Consider the following 20866-nt stretch of genomic DNA (forward strand, 5'->3'; position numbering starts at 1 on the left):
CATCACATTCCCTTGGATCCAGACGGACTTCCAAATAATATAATGTCTCAAACGTGTCTGCAGAGGCAAAGGAACCAAATCGGAGCTGTGCCTGTGTCTGCAAAAAGGAGAAGCCAAATAAAATACTGTCTACAATGTGCAATGGTTCCCAAACCACATGGTCTCTGTGGATTTTGGGTGACGGGAGGTGGTGCTCATGGCACACTATCTAAGGAGGAAGAAGACCACTTCAAAGCCCTTTGTAACGTATATCACGTGTCCTGTTAAACCATGCATGGAGCTGTGTGAACACAAATACTTACGACATAACTATCTTGGGAACCGACATGCTTGGATGTGTGCTCACCCAGGGGTCCGATTCGCAGAACCGTCACAAGATGTTCCCTCCCAACCTTGCTGTGGACCCGAAACGCCTGACTGTAAACAATGGTGGTTTTGGTTATGTTGAGGAAACATTTCAGACATCTGGAGCAAAAGTAATTCGTCGTGGGTCTGAAGAGTTTGGCGAACAACCCTATCCTACGTGGGTGGCCGATTGGCACGATTGTGGTGAGGTCGAAAGGCCCACCCGTGAACTGGCTCCGGGCGATAGTTCCCGGAGGGTCACGACTGAATTGTCCGTCCGGTGGGCGACGTGCCGCGATCCGAATAACGTGGTCGTCCGCACGCCGGCGGGCGCGAATTCGCAACAATATTTTATCCTCAGTTCAGGTTCAATTTCAAGATAATCCATTATTTATTTATGCAATATCTTGTGTTGATATTTCCCTGAAAATCACATCCATGAATAATATATAACAAGAATCCTTTGAACATTTCTCGAATACGTTCAGTTTCTTCCCTTGTAACGAAAGGTGTGTTATCCCCCTCATACTTTACATTCATTTCTCTAATCTTGTATAGTAATTCATTTTTGGTGTAAATATAACATAATTATTTTAATTTTTAATTTTTTTATTATCATTAATTAGAAGATAATCACAAAATATACATTGTTTATAGGCTTTTGACTCTGTGTTTAATCCCCGTCTTTCACACGCAGGACAATTCTCAAATTTGTCACATGGAGAATCAGGGAAGTCTCTTCTTCTTCTTCTTTCGGCTGCTCCCGTTTGGGGTCGCCACAGCGGATCATCCGTATGATCCGCACAGTGATTTGGCACATGTTTTACGCCGGATGCCCTTCCTGACGCAACCCTGGTCGCCTCTTACGACACAGGGATACGACACAGACCTGGTCGCCTGACGCAACCCTGGTCGCCTCTTACGAGAATCAGGGAAGTCTATCATATTTATAAAGTAAAACTTTACTTACACTGAAATTCATCTTCGATATCATCTTCGATACTTTCAGAATCATCTATAAAACTACTTTCATAACTGTCGTTTGAACACAAACTCTCGGTATCATAACTATCGTTTGAATGCAAACTCTCGGTATCATAATCACTCTCATAATCTTCAAAATCTTCAGTTCAATATTGACTCATATTTAATTAGGAGAAAAAACATAACCATCGATATCTCTATACTTTTTTTCATTAACAGATTCAACTGCTACATTTTTTTTATATTTAAGGTAATTTTAAAATGATCCTTATCTACTATTGAACGAAATGTCATTTCACCTGATATATTAACATCCTTTATTTCATCAGGATTTACATCTTTTGGGTTGTTGAAAAAAATACAAATTTCTCCTTGCATTTTTCAAATGGTCTTATCTTTTCTTTCTAAAGCTTCATCCATAAGGCTTTTATTTTTTGATACTTTTTCTTGTTTCATTGCTTTTTCTAGTTTTGAATATATTACCAGAAGGAGAGGAGACACTTTTGATTGAGATACTTCAATTGATGTTCTTCCAGGAATACCAAAAGCCCTTCCACTGAATGAAATTGAAGAACTCATATTATTTACCATAATTGTTTTTATCCAATAGTTGTTATATTTATCTTTGTTCAATTTTACATCCTTCGCCATTACAGGTTACAACGTACGGACTTCCGGAGAGTGATGACTTCGTGTATTCCAATAATTTCTCGATTTCTTATGCGCATTTATAGATAAACACAATGCCCCAAGTTATGATCGTTTTCAGATTAGACGGTGCATAAATTTCGGTAACATCAGAGTGCTGGTATGCTCCGAACCAGGAAGTAAAATTTTTTCTCTCTTCTCTTTTTGTTTTTCCTTGCCACGACATTGCGAAAAGGAAAATACTTTCGCGCTAATTGAATAATTGGGTATTAAAACTAAATTGCGAATAATCGTAACTGTGAATAATATGCGAACTTCCCGGTCACGCACGTCCGGGCACGCGAGAGCGAAGAAACAACCTGTGTGGTTGTTTGTTGCTCGCGGTTTGAATATTTATTTATTATTATTATTATTATTATTATTATTTTTTACGGGCACGTACTAGTTCATTTAATTTCAGGACTTTCCGGGCGGAGTTCGTAACTTTATTTAATTTGTTAAATAATTTAAACAATGGAATTTAAATTTAAACGGCTCGGAACTGAGATTAACAGCACCGGTCGTCTCTGGGCGGTGTTTAGTGTGACCAAATGGTTGACATCCTTGCCAGACCAACACCAAGCTGCGTTCCGTCTCCAGACCAACACCAAGCTGCGTTCCGCCTCCAGACCAACACCACGACTTCCCTGCCGCTTTGTCCGTGAGCCTGGATTTACCACCGACTGTGTTGCTTGTTTTGGGGCCATAAATACCGGAAGTCACGACCTGTGTCAAGGCCAAACGGAATGTTTCATTTCTTGTTGGGCCATTGTTGCTATACATTTGGTCACGTAGACCAAAGACCCTTTGTTTACGGACCCTCCAGGCCTTAGACTCAGCTCGTGTTGAGCTTCATCCATTGTAAACAATCACAAACGATTCCAATTTGTATGTTTCTGACCTATGATCTGCATGAAGTTTTGATGGGAGTTTAAATATTGCTAATTACTAAGCACTCCGAGTATGTGTAATTTATTTATTACGTACTGTGAAAGAGCACACTTTGAATGTTACATATTTAACTATATTGGGTGTTGGGTCACATGACACCATGTTTTGTTAATTGTTTCATTAAATCATGAATGAATTTGTAGTTTTGTTTGTATTTTGAATTTCACAATTCATCGTAACCACGTGTTCTTGAATATAAATCTCTTTCACAAACCACTTGATGAAATCTATAAATCTTATATCAATCATCTGTACACGGAGGATGCACCCGAGTAGTTGCTTGTCGTGTGCCAGCATACCCTACTCGTGATTTTATGAACCATCGAGTCAGCTCCTTTCAAGTGAACGTTGTGGGTAGCTCTGAAAAGAGCCTTTGTGGGTTTTCAGAAAATGAAACGAGGATGAACTCAAGACACTTCACCTCGAATCTCTGCTCATCCCTTCACTTCTTTTTGTGTGTCGCCTTCTTCTTTAACCCCTTCGTTGCAGCCTTGGACTTTGGTTTCGATGCCTTGGCCATGCCCTTCTTCACACTTTTCTTCATCTTGACAGATGTCTTCCTGGATTGCTTCGAAGAGGTGGCGGGAGATTTTTGGCGTTTCTTGGGAGATATCTTCCAAACACCGTCCTCTTCACAATTGGCTTTTTGGTTGTTTTCTTGTCCGCTTTAGCCTTGGTTGGGGTCTTTGCAACTTTCCTGGTGCTCTTCCTCACTTGGACACTCTCGTCCTTGTTCAGTTTGCCCGTCCCCTTGGTCTGCACAAGCTTTCCAATTGCAACAAGCCTCTTCACAGCCGTATTGATACGTACGGACTTCCGATGGACATCGTAGTCATCTGCAGACCAGCGACAGACCTTTTCTCTCCTTACTCGATCCCACCACCTTGAGGATCTTTTCCGATAAGGTGCCGTCAGGCTTCTTTGAGGTCTTGGAAGAGCCAGTTTTAGTCTTGACTTGCTTGGAAGGCGAAGCCAAAGGTTCTGTCGAAAGTGGAGCAGTCTCCGGCATTTTGCAGCAATAACAATATAAGGGAAGACGAAGATCCAAATATCACGAGAATATCGTCCAAGTAGTGTGTGGCCTCGCCCTGCCCCCCCCCCCTATATAGTGATGACGTGGAGGAGCGGACGTGGTAGAAATCACCGTCAGCACTCGGAAAACCATGAGAGGTGTTTCCCCGGATCCGTTTGTGTTTCTTCCGTCACTTTGAGCTCTGTAATTCACATGAATGAAAATTCCATACACAATGTGCACAACCGTTTCAGGTACAAGTACAAGCTGGCAACCACGCAAAGTACTTTTTCAATTGTCTGGACCTTTCGCCGTGTTCCACGGACCGACACGGCAAATCGAAGATCTTCTATAGACAAAAATTGCTTACTCGGACACGTTCTCGGGCTTCGACCAAGACGTTTCTTCACTCAAGCTCTGATTTTCACGAGGGAAAATACCTTCCTTGATGTGACTTAAACGTCATAAAGGTCAAGGTGAAATGTCCACCTGTCTGTGGTCACCTTTGCAAGACATTCAAACAAACAAGAAAAACACCGCTTTTCCAAGGCAGGTGTCGAGGTCATCTTGCCATGGACCAGCACGAATGTCAAGGTACTTGGTGACCAACAGCACACGGCCATAAACAATGCTGAGAACATTTTCTTTATCCAAACGTGACCGATCGTCGACCCCCGTTTCTCCCCCCTCTTCTTGTGTCGTGCTTCGTGTGAGGTCCTGTTTGTGTCCCCATCTTGTAAACGAAACCGTTGCGCTTTCTCATTGACACTTGATTGGTCAGATTCATCGCCTGGCGTCCAAGGTAGGTGCAAGGATGCAGCAAGTTCAACGGTCTTGCACAAGTTTAGGAGAGTTTGGACGGGAGTAAGGCAGAGGTCTGTTACTCAAGTTGTTGATGCATGGAATCGTGTTGACGAAAAGGTTGTGGCAGCAGAAACAGTCGATAAGTTTGAATTGAAATTGGATCGGTACCTGGAAGTTTTGGAGATAGAGGGGTATAGGGAAGTTGACAGAACATTTCGGTAGCTTGATGGGTGATTGTGTGCATCTGTGCTGAGTGTTGCCTGTTGGAGTCTCGTCAAGGGTTGTGTGGTTGATGATGTGTGTTTCTCACCCAAGATGCGCCTCCGCAACCCTCCCCGCCTAACCCTAACCCTCCCCGGAAAGAAACTAGCTGTAAAAAAAATTGTTTTTAGCATTTTCTTTTTTACATGAATTCGTCTGGTGTTGATGTCATGCAGGCATGATGGCCCGAATGGCCTCCTCCTTTGCAAGGAAATCAAACACAGGTGGAGGCCATTCAACCCATCATGCCTGCGCGAACACCACAGCAACCCATCCACACAAGAACCAAGGAAGAAAATGCAAAAAAAAGTTTTTAATTTATGAAATAAATTTTTGTTTTTTTGTAGTTTTTGTATTTTTTTTTGGTTTCTTCCCCTTTGGGAGGTGGCATGGGCTTGGTTAAAAACACACAACATCAACCACACAATCCCCCTTAACGAGACCCCTACCACCAGAACTCCGTACACATGCACATAATCACCCATCAATGCTCAAACTACTTAAAAGTCGTATCAACATTCCGATACCCCTCTTTCTCCATAACTTCCAGGTACCAATCTAATTCGAATTTAAACTTATCTACTTTTTCTGCTGCCACTACCTTTCCATGCATTAACTACTCTCTGAGTAAAAGTCCCCTGCCTTGCGACCATCTTAACTCTCCTCTTTGCTCTCAGGTGATGATGGCCCCTGATCCGATCACTGTCAACTCTGTTGAATAATTAATCTGCACTATTTTATCGATACCTTTTATTATCTTAAACAACTCCATCATATCGCCTGGAAACCGTCTCCTTTCTTGTGTATAAAGCCCTGTCTCCTTCAGCCGCTCCTCCAAGATGAGTCTCGCTCGGCCTGGAATCAATCTTGTAGCCCTGCGCTGAACCCTCTCTATGGCATGTATGTCCTTCCGGAACTGTGGTGACCAGAACTGTGGTGACCAGAACTGCACACAATATTCTAAATGTGACCCTCACTAAATCCCTATACAGTGTTAACACCACCTCTTTTGATTTATAAATGATCCCCTCCGAATACAACCTAAAACCCCATTTGCTCTACCTATAGCTGCCTGGCACTGTGCTGCCTGCTTCCCTCCCATATCTATTACCACCCCCAGATCCTTCTCGTGAGTGACACGCTCCGAAATTACCCCTTGTATCCTGTAATCTCGATTTTCATTGTTCTTTACCATTCCCAACAACTTACACTTGCTCAGGTTAAATTCCATCTGCCAATGTTTTTCCCAATCTATACAAGTATCAATACTTTCCTGAATCTGATCACCACCCTCTCTGCTATTCATATCACCTCACCTCCAAGCTTTGTGTCATCTGCAAATTTGGAAATTTTACTCTTTACCCCATTATTCAAATAGTTGATGTAAATAATGAATAGTCATGGTCCGAGGACTGATCCCTGATGTACCCCGCTACTTACATCCTCCCAGCAAGACATCCTCCCACTCACAGCCACTCTCTGAATCCTACCACACAATACTCAAGACGTGGCTTCACTAAATTCCGACACAATGTTAGCGCCACATATTTTGATTTTTAATGATCCCCATCCGAAGGCAGCGAGTGCAAGCAGTGGTGGTGCAGCGAATGCAGGTAGTGGTGAGGGTGCATCGCGAGCAGGCATCGGTGAGGATGCACTGGGAGTAGGCAGTGGTGAGGCAGCGAGTGCAAGCAGTGGTGAGGCAGCGAGTGCAAGCAGTGGTGGTGCAGCGAATGCAGGTAGTGGTGAGGGTGCAGCGAGAGCAGGCAGTGGTGAGGGTGCAGTGGGAGCAGACAGTTGTCATGGTCCAGTGGGAGCAGGCAGTGGTGAGGCTCCACTGTGAGTCGGCAGTGGTGAGGCAGCAAGTGTAAGCAGTGGTGGTGCAGCATGTGCAGGCAGTAGTGTAGGTGCAGCAACAGAGATTGGTAGGAATGAGGTCAAAAGATAGTTTTTCTGGGTGATGAGACCATTAAGTATGGAGATTCTTCATTCTGCAGGAAGGATCGCAGACATAGAGTTCTGTGCAGTTTTTAAGGAGCAGGAGTTAGGGACATTTAAGGAAGGGTAAATGATCATATCAAGTCATGGTAGGAAGAAGTTGGTTGTGGTACACCAAGGAACAAATTATTTCAGGAAAGTTTACTCAGAGTTTTTGAAAAATGGATACAGGATATTGAGTAAGTGGCTGAAAGCAAAGGGTTGTGAGATAATGTTTTCTAGGATTCTCCCAAGATTAGGAAATTGTGAGCAGAGCGGGGTGGCGTCTTCGTTTAAACTTCCCTCAAAATGGTGGGGCGATTTCCACAAGTAACGTCATGCACCCACTCCCATCGGCTGTGGACCAATGAGAGGGGGAGAAGACTTGTGGGAAAAGGAAAAGAAACCTGATGTGAAGAAGAAACATCGAGACAAGCCGGGAGGCGACGAGGGATCCGCGAGGATCGAAGCGCTGGATACGATGCTTTTCATTCTGACCGATCCACCGACGAAGATTCATTGCCAAGACGTATTGGTTCACATACAATTGTTCCTCCCCCTGGCAAGATTTTTCCTAAAATTGCGTATTTTGCCAACTGGCACTCCTCAGAGTGGACATGGAGGAAAGTGTAAATGACAAACAGACGGAAAACCCGATAAACTTCTCTCAAATAAACGAACGGGACAAGATGGCCTGAGCAGAAGACTGACAGACTGAGAAGGCTCGTGAGGGAAGGAACAAAAATGTGCGAGGGAAAAGAAAGCAATGCTTCACGAGCAGTTGGTGTCGGGTCCGAATTAAACCGATTGTTCTCACTTCAGAGCCTTCGTTCATGTCTGTCGAGTACATTACAGTGGGGTTGGAGAAGGACACCACCACAGTTGTGATCTCAACCTTAGCCCCATCCCGAACCGGAGTGAGGCGACAAGCATCAACTTGTGAGGCAACGACGAGCATCAACTCGCATCAAGTGAGGCGACAACCTCATCCACCGAATGATTCCTTTCATCCTTCATACTAATGGAAGAGGCGACTCCATAAATAACTCCTCAACTTTCCCTCAAGGATATTGGGATGAGGGCACAACCTCGGACACCGCCAAAAATGGAGTTTGTCAAGAAATTTTTTTTCCCGCTGAACACTGAATCAATAGGTACCCTGAACTAAGCTTTTTGGCACAATGAACATCACCACATTCTTTCTCAATTACAGCAGCCATTGTCATCGGGTTGTCCAAGGTGAATGATTTTTTTTTTTTTGTATACCTTGGTCGAGGCTCGTATGAGAGCTAACGCACAACTCACAGCAAGGAGGCATGAGACAAGAGGGGCGGGTGTGGAAGGGACAAAACAGTGGGGAACAGACACATTAGGTGAACTGTGGAAGGGAAAGGGATGGGGATGGGATGGGGAACATGGCGAAGAGAAGATGGACATTTCAGGGACTTTCAGGAAGGAAAGCAGGAGAAATGAAGGAAGTGGGCTTGGGTGGATTATCGGGCGTAGAAAAGATCGAGGATTTGGATGGGGGAAGATAAGAGGTGGTGGTGAACAGCTGTTTTGAAAGCCTGGAGGGAAGAATGGGAAAGAATAGAGTGAGGAAGTTTATTCCAAAGGCGGGAAAAAAGAGGAATGAAAGAGTGAAGATGAGCAGTGATTCGTGATTTTGGTAGTTTTACCAGAAGGGGGTTGTTGGCGGACCTTGAGCGCCCTGTGGAAATGTGGTGGGGACAAATCGCAGAGAGAGCAGGGGGGCAAGGCTGGAGAGGAGTCGGTAGAAGACAGAAAGACCACCGACCAACCTGCGGTGATTGAGTGAGAGGCCCAAAGACTCAGCTTCATTGCGGGAGATGCCGATGATCTTAAATGCCCTGGTTTCGACAGCGTGAAGTCGAGAAAGGTGGGAGGCAGGAGCACCAGCCCAGAGGGGAGAGCAGTACTCCATCAGGCTACGGACAAAAGCTTTGTAAGTGGTCAGGAGCTCAAGAGGGCCGAGGAAGGACTTAGCACGACGGAGGATTCCCAGTCGGCGACTGGCTTTTGAGGCGAGTTTGGAAATGTGACTTTCCCAGGAAAGGTCGTGGCAGATAGTGAGACCTAGAAGCTTGAAAGCCTTGAAAATTTGGAGCCTTCCAGCACAGAGATTATAAGAGGGAATTTATCCCCAGGCTCCTCTTGGGCCTTGGCCACGTTGGACAAGTCCGACTCGTCTCTACTTTCCTCACCGGTTGTAATCCTCTTCACACCCGACCCTCGAGGTCGAGAAGCTCTCTCACGCGGAGGAGGCACCCCCTCATAATCACGAGGGGGCAAGAGAGACGCCACGGAATACCCGATGAACGCACCCCCCCCCACCTCACTTCCCGCCTTCTCCCAAATAAAATAATTAAATGGAGGAGGTAAAGTGTGAAGGTTAAAGATCAAATGGGGATATCGAGCTCTCCACCAATAGAAACACTCGGTTCTCTCACCAAAAAACACGTGAACGTTCGTTGTTTGATTCATTCCGCTTTGAATTGAAACGTTCTCGCCATGTCTGGACAGGGTAAAGGAGGAAAGGGTCTCGGAAACGTCATCGCAAGGTTCTCCGTGATAATATCCAGGGAATCACAAAGCCGGCTATCCGTCGTCTTGCCCGTCGTGGTGGGGTGAAACGTATCTCGGGTCTCATCTACGAGACCTCAAGTTCTCAAGGTGTTCCTGGGAAATGTTCTCGGTGACGCCGTTACCTACACGCATCATGCCAAGCGGAGGACTGTCTCTGCCATGGACGTGGTGTACGCTCTGAAGCGTCAGGGCCGTACACTCTACGGTTTCGATGGTTAAACATCCTGGGGGTGGTGTTCGTCATTAGCCACAACAAAACGGCTCTTTTCAGAGCCAACAACTCGTTCATGAAGGAGCTTCAGGTGTCTTGAACTTTGTATCATGTATTCTTTGGTACCAGGAGTGTGATGTGGATCGTGGGGTTTATTCAGTGCCGGATTTACTTGCTTGTCGGCGCCAGACTAAACCTGATCAGTGCCCCCCCTCCCCCCAAAAATGTATATATATATATATATATATATATATATATATATATATATCGTAATATTGTCATCTAAAAAAAAGAATTACAACATAATGTCACACATCAATAATTTTTTAATCAAATTTATAGTTCCATATCAAGTACATCAAAGTAAATCAAGTTCCATTTCATGTACATCTTACACAAAGGAATAATGGAAAAATACAATGAAACTGAAGCATAATAAATTTTGCAAGCACAACTATGTGAAGTTCAAAATGACATTTTCCTGCTTTTTTCTATGGCAAATTTGTCAATGATACTGTTTGTGTCAAGGGATTGTTGGAGGTCAGATTCAATGCATAGTACATGTAAAAACACACGTAAGAAACAATGAAGTCCACTAAATACAACACGTAATGTATATAATCTACAGATAGATGATAGACAGATGGTGGGAAACGGGCATTGAAAAATGTACTGTTATATTTTTCGTTACCTTATTTTATTTTATTTATTTTACTGAAGGGCCCACGAGCCTACTCCTTGGCCGATCAGAGAACCCACAAGACCCCGGTGGCCCCCCAGTTACTGGTGGGCCCGAGGCCAATGGCCTATGTTGCCTCCTGGAAAATCCGGCCCTGTTCACAACACAATGTGAAACACAAACAATCCGTAAAAACGAAACGTTCAATCTTTGTATTTATTTTAAATCATGGACACGTGATGTGGCGGGAACCAATCAGACACCGCGATCTCCCTGTTCGCTTTTTCCCCAAACAGCTCGCGCTCTTCACTCGGTTACCACAGCGTACCGTCCTTCACCCGACACGACGTGCGGTCCACCATGACCCGAGATCTCAGAGAGAACACCCCGGGATCCACGAGCGGCTCCGATGGAGGAAACGTGGTCGGTCCGGGAGGTTCTCCGAAAGACCGCGGGTCTATGGTGGGTTCACCCGAGGACAAGGGGTCCAGACCCGGTACGTGATGTTCACTCCGTACCGATAACTTGTGTTTCCCGTGCTGATCCGTGCTGTGTACGAACACAGGAACTCATTGATTTAGTGAATGTCACGATGTCTGGAGCGGAGCCGGAATTGAATTGTGAATGGAAATCCCATCCATGACATGTACATGTATGACATCATTTTATACCCCATCACTTCATTCATCATTCGATTCCTCTTTAATCTCGTTTACAATAAATCAGATGATTAACTTGTGATGGACCTCTTCACCGGCACACAATGGCCTGTTATTGAGGACTGCAGTGGCATATTTAATGCCCTCGAGGAATCACTGGATGAGAAGACAAGAGACTTACCTTTGCTTTCAGAGGAAGGTATGCTCACTGATGCAACACCTTCCATGTGCATCACCAGGTTAGGAGTTTATAGATCGTCCTGTAACAACCTTATTTGAGGCCAAATTATGTTCAATATTGTATTTAAAGATGTGAAGGGTGAACTTAGTTGCCACTAAACCAGTCGGATGATTGTAAAGCAGAGTTGGTGAGAGTTTACCAGGAAACTAATTAATTCTGCTCGATGGATGGAGGTCACAAGTTCAAGGTCAAAGTTTGACCCAAAAATCATTTTTTCACGAAATTTTGACGTGAAGCTGTGACCTCGACTTTTGACCTGCTGTAAGAACTGTCATGAAACCATTGTCACGGGATGGGTGTGTTTGTACCGACTCTGTTTATCTGTTTTGGTAAAATATCATAAAGGTATACCTGGTGTTGGTTTAATGGTTCGGGTGGTGGACTTGGTTTACTTGGGTCCTGAGTTCAAATCCCACTTGGCTGTTGAATTAATACCAGGTGGGGTTGACTCAGCTTGTCATCCTTCTGAGGTTGGCAAAGTGATACCAGCTTGCTGGGATGATGGAGCCCTTTGAGTATCCTGTGTCAGAGTGGTCACCTATCCAGGATTGTGTCTAATAACCCAGGAGACTGCTGTTGCAGCACTGATGCTCTCTCTGTACAGAGTGTGGTCTTCATGGATGGATCATAAAGGACACGTTTAACAATATTACCCATCACAAAGGGTCAGGGACTTGAACTCTCATGAGCACCTGACTAATTCAATAATTTATAGTTAATCATAACCTCTTTTAATTGAGGAAAGTGTGAAAATCTAAAATATAAAGCTTTATTCATGTTTGTTTTCTTGTTTATCAGCAAATACTACCTGTCGCTTCACGAATGGGAATATTCAAGGGAAGAGGGAAAGGAGGGGACGAGGGAAAGCAGGGATGGGAAGGATAGAAGAGAGGATGGAGGTGAGAGGGGAAGAGGGAGAGAGGAGGGAGGAGAAGGATAGAGGAGGAAGAGGGATAGGAGAGAGAGGGATCGGGTGAGGAGAGACAGAGGCAGAGAGGGAGGACTCGCGGGATAGTGTGGAGGGGGAGAGGAGGGAGGTTCTTGGCAGATATGACGCCGAGTTTAACACCCATCCGGGAGATAACACACACATTTATGAATCACCCTGCCTGTGAAACACCGGGATGACAGTTTATACTTGGGTCGGGATTCAAACCCAGGCGAGACCGCTGAGAGCGAGCATGCGTACCTCTTGGCTATCCTGCCGTGATCTGGTGATTCATTGCTGTTGAGGGAGGGGAGGCAGCACAAGGGGATGGGAAGGCATCGTGAGGGGGTAGGGGGCATCGTGAGGGGGAAGGCAGTTTGAGGGGAAGAGAAGGTAGCGCAAGAGGACCAGAAGGCAGCACGAGGGAAGGGGAATGTTTCATTTCACTCATTTCAGGCGGAGGTTCAAACCAAAGCAAACAACAATGAGCTTCACAGCGAAGCGGAGGTGATTTTTGCTCACGCCATATACAGATATAAGCAGCAAGGATGGTTCATGAAGATGATGTCAGCTGACTTCCAAGCAGAGGGAAGATGACCCCGGTAAAATTATAGAGTGAATGGAGCAGAATGTTTGTAAGTACAACGTGCCGTCGTTTGATTAAATCCATAAGGGAAGCGACGGGTACTTCTACTTCTACGCACATGAAGTGAAAGTTGAAGTTAAGCAGTTGGTTCACTTTGTCTGTCCGTCAGTCTGTCGACAAACATCAGAGTATGTTCGTACGTATGGGTTGCACTCATGAATGGCCTGTTGTGTTCTCAGCAAAAACTGCTCATTCAGGCTACTGTTCGAGGTGTGGGCACGACGATACTCAGCTCATGGGCTGGATCGTGAAAGTAGATCTGAGCAAAACCCACATCGGCAAGAGGAGCACCAATGTAATGGTAAACCTTACCTTGTATGTGCACTCCAGGATTGAAGCAAGACATACCTATCTCTCGGACACCGATTCTTGCCATTTCCAGCGCGTTGTATTGTTTCGCGTGCTTCACAAAGCCCTGGTTAATGAAAAGGTTTTTAATAGCATCTGGAGGTTGTGATGGAGTTGAACCGGGTTTTGGATTCATCGGATCATGCTTAAGGTCGACCTTGCCGTGGTTGCAGCAAAATCCTCTTCTCTCCTCGTTCCACACAAAAGCATCACAATGTGAGCATTTAGTGCATTAAAATAATGAGTTCCCGCTCAAGGCGTTCCTGTACTCAACATGAAGTTCCTCTCGGAAGAAGTCGGTATCATCGCATCGAGCAAGGTTGCGATTCTCACGGTGAGCCTGCTCTAGTCTTGCACGGTGTACGTCCTGATGGAGCAGAGCATCCCTTACTTGCCGGTCTTCTCGCTGATGAGGGATTTCTTCTGCACGACGCCTTTCCTCGCGTTCAGTGTTGTCTGCCAAGCGAGCAGCTCGTTCTTCCTCCGTTTCTTCTGCACGACGCCTTGCCTCGCGTTCAGTGTTGTCTGCCAAGCGAGCAGCTCGTTATTCATCCGTTTCTTCTGCACGACGCCTTGCCTCACGTCCAGTGTTGTCTGCTAAGCGAGCAGCTCGTTCTTCATCCGTTTCTTCTGCACGACGCTTTGCCTCGCATTCAGTGTTGTCTGCCCAGCGAGCAACTCGTTCTTCATCAGTTTCTTCTGCATGACGGCTTGCCTCGCGTCCAGTGTTGTCTGCCAAGCGAGCAGCTCGTTCTTCATCCGTTTCAGCTGTACGACACCTTGTCACGTGCGTAGCGTCGCGTGTCAAGCGAGCAGCTCATTCTTCATCCGTTTCAGCAGCACGGCGCCTTGCCTCACGTTCAGTGTTGTCTGCCAAGCGAGCAGTTCGTTCTTCATTCGTTTCAGCTGCACGACGCCTTGTCACGCGCGTTGCGTCGCGTGTCAAACGAGCAGCTTGTGCTTCGTGAGATTCCATTTCGCGTGCACGACGTGCAGCTTTGTTCCTTCGCTGTCGTAAACGACGACTGGATTGGGACATTGTGCTTCAGAAAATCGAGAAAGAATCAAGAAAGAAAGAATACAGTAAGTCATTAAATCGAGAAAAAAATCTGGAAAGAATACAGCAATCGTCACGATCCGGAAGTCCGGAAGTTAAGTCCTCACTGTCCAGAAGTTCGCATATCGCAGTTACGATTATTTGCAATTTAGTTTTAATGGCCAATTATGCAATTAGCGCCAACGTATTTTGCCTTTTCGCAATGTCATCGCAAGGAAAACACAAAAAGAAGAGAAGAGAAAAAAATAAAAAAACGTACGTACAAAAAATAAATAAATAAATACATAAACCAAAAAAAACTTTAAAACAAATACACAGGCCGTTCCTTCGCTCTCGTAAACGACGACTGGATCGGGGCATTGTGTTTATCTATAAATGCGCATAAGAAATTGAGAAATTATTAGAATACAGTGTCATCACTATCCGGAAGTCCGTACGTTGTAACCCGTCATGGGGAACGCGGCTGAGGATCTCTTCCCCAACGGCCACGCCTACGCAGCAATGTGTCCTGTGATTGGTTTATAAATAAATGGCCATAACTTGGGAAGCACTGTCCGATTAATATCAAACCTTGAAAAGGCACATACTCAGGTCCCCAGCAATATACCTGGCAAGTTTCAATCAGATCGGACCAGTGGTTAGATTAGATTAGATAAACAGCGGTCACACACACACACACACACACACACACACACACACACACACACACACACACACACACACACACACACACACACACACACACGCACACACATTGCTGGAATTATCGATAGATGATATACTTGAACACTGCAAAACACAAATCTCCTTCAAAATGCTTAAAAGAACCGAGCTGTATATCGATATATAGCATTAGCAGGAGTGGTATGTGAGAAAGACAACAGAATGGTGAAGGAGATTCTGCCAATATTATCTGGTTCCGTCAGTGAACTTCCGGATTTTTTGTTGTTGTTTCAAGGTCAATTTTTTTGTTGTTTGTTGTTGTTGACCACCTTGTACAAATGTGTGTCTGGCACACTTATCTCGTCCAAATTCCATCTGAATGTCCGCAGAGAACCGTTTTACAAGTCATAGCTGTTCTGTTAATTTTTTGTCATTCGGTGAGAATAGCTTCAAGTCATCCAGACGTGAGTGAATAATTGCATTTTTGACGTTCATAACCCATTCCAAAAAACAATGTGATATAACAGGGTGCATGGATGATACGGTTATGTGGGCCATGATAGTTGTGGCCATAATAGTGGAGTGTTCAGTTAATAATGGTAATTTTGTTCAGAATGAACGTGCAAGGTGAGACTATGTGCTCCACGAGTGCTGTTCAAGTTGTAAAAGTGATTGATTGATGTTTTTGCTCCATTCTTAATTTGCAGAGAAAAAATTTGAAACATCTTTACGTGTCAACTGTTCCTCGTCATTGGAGAGAGAAGTTTCTTTCGATCATCACCTGGCAGAGACTTTGTTTCAGGATGGTGACAAGTTTAGGGGTGTGTCTACAAACAACAACAACTACGACAGGTGTACCAATGTCTTGCAACAGGAGAGCCAAAGAAGTGAGAAGACAAACAATTTTTCTGTGACCAACAAAGACGTCACCTCCTTATCGTGTTTAAAAGGATGTGTAAAAATATGCACAGGTGAGACGTCACACAGGTGCACTGTCTGTCATAAGGGATTTGCTTCTTCTTCATATGTGTTGACACATCAAAGGTTCCACACCGGTGAGAAATCCTTCAAGTGTTCACAATGCAGGAAAGCATTTTGTTCTTCATCAACTTTATATCGTCATCAAAAAATACATTCAGGGGAGAAACCCCACAAGTGTTCTGTGTGCGACAAGGCCTTTGCTCGTCCATCAACTGTATCGGCACATCAAGGAATACACACCGGAGAGAAACCTTACAAGTGTCCTGTTTGCAACAAAGCGTTTAATCACACATGCAACTTACAGAGGCATCAAAGAATACACACCGGAGAGAAACCTTACAAGTGTCCGGTGTGCAACAAAGTGTTTAATCACGCATGGAACTTCCAGAGGCATCAAAGAATACACACCGGAGAGAAACCTTACAATTGTTCTGTGTGTAAAAAAGCGTTTACTGATCCATCATCTGTACCGAGACATCAAATAATACACACCGGAGAGAAACCCTACAAGTGTTCTGTGTGTCACAAGACCTTTGCTTATCCATCATCTGCATTGATACATCAAAGAATACACACCGGAGAGAAACCCTACAAGTGTCCTGTGTGTCACAAATGGTTTAATCATTTATCAAATTTGTATAAACATGAAATAAGACACCTTAGAGAAACTCTATAATTGTGCTGTAGGCAGCAAGGCCTTTACTTGTTCATCATCTGTATGTCGACATTAATCCAATTTGTTGGGGACCCAACCAGACTTGGGGATTGATTTTGCATATTTACACGCATTTTATCATCCATGAATGTGGAACACTGTCAAAAGCTTCCTTACAGTCAGTCCACCCAGGTGGTGGACAATTTGGTTCTTCGCATTTTGAAATTTTCAGGTACGGCATTGTTCAGTCGTGGGTGGTGGCCCTTTTTTTCTGCGTCTCAACCTACTTGTTGACTTCGGTGATGGAACATCATTTCTGTCATGATTACTGTTGGAAGTTTGTGTGTTGTTCACAGACATGTTATTGCCCTCTATTTGTGAGGAAGTTGGGTTTCTTCAGATTTTTAGATGAGAAATGTGTTTCCTTCTACAAGCCACTCATGCACTTTCTTTTCCTCTTGGATTGTTATTTGAATGTCCTGGTGTCGTCATTGTGGAGAGCATCAAGTTGTTTCAGCCAGAAGTTTGTAATTCCATCTGTTCCTGGATTTTAAAGTTTGGTGGCATTTTTTTGAAGTTGTTTTTAATCATTTATTTCTTCATCAATAATTATCACTGGGGACATTTCCTCGACCGACATGGTGCTTCCTCTTTTCCAAGTCCACGATCCATTCTGCTTTCTTGTTATGTTCCTTTCGATCTCCAAGAATTCCTTTCCAGAATGTTTCCCCATCTTTTGTTTTTCAGGGGGACTTGACACATTCTGCTTTTGTTTCCCTAATTCGTGGAAGAATCTCTTCGGGTTACTCTCAAACATCATGTGGTTTTGTTTTCTCCTGTTGTTTGCTTCCTCATGCGGTGGTGTTTTTATTTATTTATTTTTTTATCTTTCCAGCTATCATTTCCAGATTGAGTTTGTTTTCACCACCCAAGCACTCGAGGTCTTCGTCTCCAATTTTATGTTTGTTTTTTACATTTTGAATTCTCTTTTTAGTTTTGTGTTTCTCTTTCCTTTCCTGAAATGTTGTATTTGTCCAATGTGTTCGGTGTGTCTGTGTGCGTTTGTGTCTGTCTGTCTTTGTGTTCACATTTTCATGTATTCATTTTAAAAATTGTCTCTGTTTCCACTTGTCCGATTGATGCAAAATTTTAAACATAGGAGGAACTCCCGATGGAGAATGTTTTTCTTGTTAAGATTGTCATCATATGTCACGTGGTATGGCAACCATATTGAATTGGAGGGAAAATCTGAATATCATTTTCTCTGAAATCACTCAACAAAAATAATTGAAACTTTGCATGTGTTATCAACTCCTCATGGGGTATTTCGGGTGATAATGATGACGTCATCAGTGAAGTCTACTTCCAGCCATGATTTTTTAAATTGAAATCCTCTGAAAAATCTGAAACTTCATTGATCTGATCTATGACCAGACGTGAGTGAATAATTAAATTTTTGACCATGATAGTAGTGGGCCATAATCGTGGGGTTTTCAGTTAATAATGGTAATTTTGTTCAGAATGAACATGCAAGGTGAGACGATGTGCAAGGTGAGCATTTTGTTCTTCATCAACTTTATATCGTCATCAAAAAATACATTTGGTGGAGAAACCCCACAAGTGTTCTGTTTGCAACAAAGCATTTAATTAGTCATCACACTTCCATGTGCATCAGATATTGCACACCAGGAAGAAACCCTACAATTGTTCTGTGTGTCACAAGGCCTTTACTCGTCCATCAACTGCATTGATACATCAAAGAATACACACCGGAGAGAAACCCTACAATTGTTCTGTGTGTAACAAAGCATTTAGTCATCCATCAAACTTCCAAACACATAAAGAATACACACCGAAGAAAAACCATACAATTGTTCTGTGTGTAACAAAGCGTTTAATCATTCATCAAACTTATATAAACATGAAATAAGACACCTGAGAGAAACTCTGTAATTGTTCTGTGTGCAACAAGGCCTTTACTTGTTCATCATCTGTATCTCGACATGAAACAAATCATCAAAGGAAACAATTTCCAGGAACAGGTGCGAGCAGAAGATGCCACACATGGGATGGAAATAACAGCAAATCCAGCGCCATCGATTGCAAAGAAGAGAAATGAAAAATACAAAAAGATACATCAACAAATATACACCGACAACTGGGAGAACGACAAAAGAGCAGGAAGGTTATAACAAGGACAAATGTGTCCACGAGCAGCGTCCGAAAGGTTTTGTCAGCTAAAAAAAAATATATTTAAAAAAAAAAAATTAAAAAAACAACAGCTTCCGATATTTCGTCACGTGCCTTGATTAAGCCAATAGCGAAGCGCGTCATAATGTATTTACGTATTTACGATATATCGTGTATTTACGAAATAAATAATGTATTTACGAAATGACAATACGATAAATGGAATAATCTTTAAATAGTAACGTGAACTTTTCGAAACTTTAAAGCAAATGTCCGAATATATTTAAAGTTCATGATAGACGCTCTCAAAAGGCACCGTCAATGCGAGGATGTGTCCATGTGCTCAGTATTTAAGGAGATCCTGATCTTGTATATAAAAGAGCCGAGTCCAAGAGATTAAGGCTGTGTCTTCACAAGAAGAAGAGCAAGAAGAGCAAGAAGAACAACGCCAAGCTCTCCTTAAGGCTGTGTCTTCACAAGAAGAAGAGCAAGAAGAGCAAGAAGAACAACGCCGAGCTCTCCTTGAGCCAAAAGATCTGGAAAGAGTTGGTGAGAGACAAAGAATATACCTTGCAGTGGCCTGGAAGACGTCATGTTAACTGGGATGAAGAACGAGTCAGAGTACAGTGTCTGGAGAAAGTCTACACCCCCCTTCAAAATGTTCACCTTTTGATGTCTTATATCCTGGAATTAAATACATTAAATCAGACTTTTTACACCTTTATTTACTCATCGTAACCCACAACTTCCAAGTGAAAAACAAATTATACAAGTTTCAGAAAATTAATTAAAAACAACAAAACGAGAATATGTTGGTTGGATAAGTGTCCACCCCCCTTATAACAGCAATTGTAAACTAGCTCAGGTGGAAACCAATCACCTTCAAAATCACACCCCAGGTTAATTGGCTTTCACTTGTTTAAATTGCAGTGATTCTGATGATTTCAGGATAAAATTAGACGCCCCTGTGGGTATCCACTGCTGGGTCGTGCATTTCACAGCAAATGTTCAACCATGAGACCCAAGAAGTTTTCAAAAGACCTCCGGGATAAAGTTATGGAAAGGTACAGATCAGGGGATGCTCCTGCCTCCCACTTTTCTCAGCTTCACGCTGTGGAAACCAAGGCATTTTGGATCATTGGTATCTCCCGCGATGAGATGAGATACTTTTTCCCCAACTTTGGGCCTCTAACTCTCTTACCGCATGCTGGTCGGTGGTCTTTCTTTCTTCTACCATCTCCTCTCTTGCCTCAACCACCCCCCACCCTGGTCTCTCTGCGATTTGACCCCACCACATTTCCGCAGGGAGCTCAAGGTCGGCCAACAACCCCCATCTGGTAAAACTACCAAAATCACGAATCACTGCTGATCTTCACTCTTTCATTCCTCTTTTTTTTTCCCACCTTTTAAACAAACTCCCACACTCTCTTCAATCCCACTCTTCCCTCCACGTATTCAAAACAGCTGTTTACCACCACCTCTTATCATCCCCCATCCAAATCCTCAATCTTTTCTACCCCCGATAATCCACCCAAGTCCACCTTCTTCAAATTCCTTGCTTTCCTTCCTGAAAGTCCCTGTAATGTCCATCTTGTATTCCCCATGTTCCCCGCCCCATCCCTCTCCCTTCCGCAGATCTCTTTATGTCTCTGTTCCCCACTGTTTTGTCCTTCCCACTCCCACCCCTCTTGTCTCATGCCCCCCCTTGCTGTGCGTTGTGTGTTAGTTCTCATACGAGCCTCGACAAGGTTTACAAAAAAAAGAAGGGGTTTGGAACCCGGGACCCCCAGGTGGAGAAAGCGTTTTTGAACCCGGGACCCCGGGGGAGAATGGGGTTTTTAACCTGGGAGCTCCAGGGGGAGAAAGGGGTTTGTAACCCGGGACCCCCGGAGGGAGAAAGGGGTTTGGACCCCCAGGGGGAGAAAGGGGCTTGGAACCTGGGACTGCCGGGAGAAAAGGGGGCTCGGAACCCGGAACCCC

General features: G+C 44.0%; 1 protein-coding gene and 2 pseudogenes across 1 annotated transcript; 2 read left to right on the forward strand and 1 right to left on the reverse strand.

Moving 5' to 3' along the window:
* Nucleotides 1-3304: 3304 nt before the first annotated feature.
* Nucleotides 3305-3976, reverse strand: LOC147006691 (histone H1.01-like; annotated as a pseudogene).
* A 5046-nt stretch (nucleotides 3977-9022) lies between these two features.
* On the forward strand, nucleotides 9023-10053 carry LOC147006692 (histone H4-like; annotated as a pseudogene).
* A 1205-nt stretch (nucleotides 10054-11258) lies between these two features.
* LOC147006693 (uncharacterized) lies at nucleotides 11259-20334 on the forward strand. The gene is made up of 4 exons (XM_085868133.1): nucleotides 11259-11304; nucleotides 11346-11376; nucleotides 13172-13293; nucleotides 15768-20334. The coding sequence occupies exons 1-4, from the start codon at nucleotides 11259-11261 to the stop codon at nucleotides 16715-16717; spliced, it is 1149 nt and encodes a 382-aa protein (XP_085724259.1). The 3' UTR covers nucleotides 16718-20334.
* Nucleotides 20335-20866: the final 532 nt, after the last annotated feature.

This window comes from Eptatretus burgeri, unplaced genomic scaffold (genome assembly GCF_056783735.1).
Source record: "Eptatretus burgeri isolate ZD-2024b unplaced genomic scaffold, Ebu_testis_v1 Ebu_testis_scaffold_3156, whole genome shotgun sequence".
Classification (NCBI taxonomy): Eukaryota; Metazoa; Chordata; class Myxini; order Myxiniformes; family Myxinidae; genus Eptatretus; species Eptatretus burgeri.

What these genes read in the sequence shown, in the direction of transcription:
- LOC147006693 (XM_085868133.1), top strand. Translation starts at nt 11,259, where the DNA reads ATGGACCTCTTCACCGGCACACAATGGCCTGTTATTGAGGACTGCA. An exon ending in ACCTTTGCTTTCAGAGGAAG is followed by an intron (nt 11,377 to 13,171) that starts GTATGCTCACTG and finishes TTGTGTTCTCAG; the next exon opens with CAAAAACTGCTCATTCAGGC. An exon ending in AGAGGAGCACCAATGTAATG is followed by an intron (nt 13,294 to 15,767) that starts GTAAACCTTACC and finishes CTTAATTTGCAG; the next exon opens with AGAAAAAATTTGAAACATCT.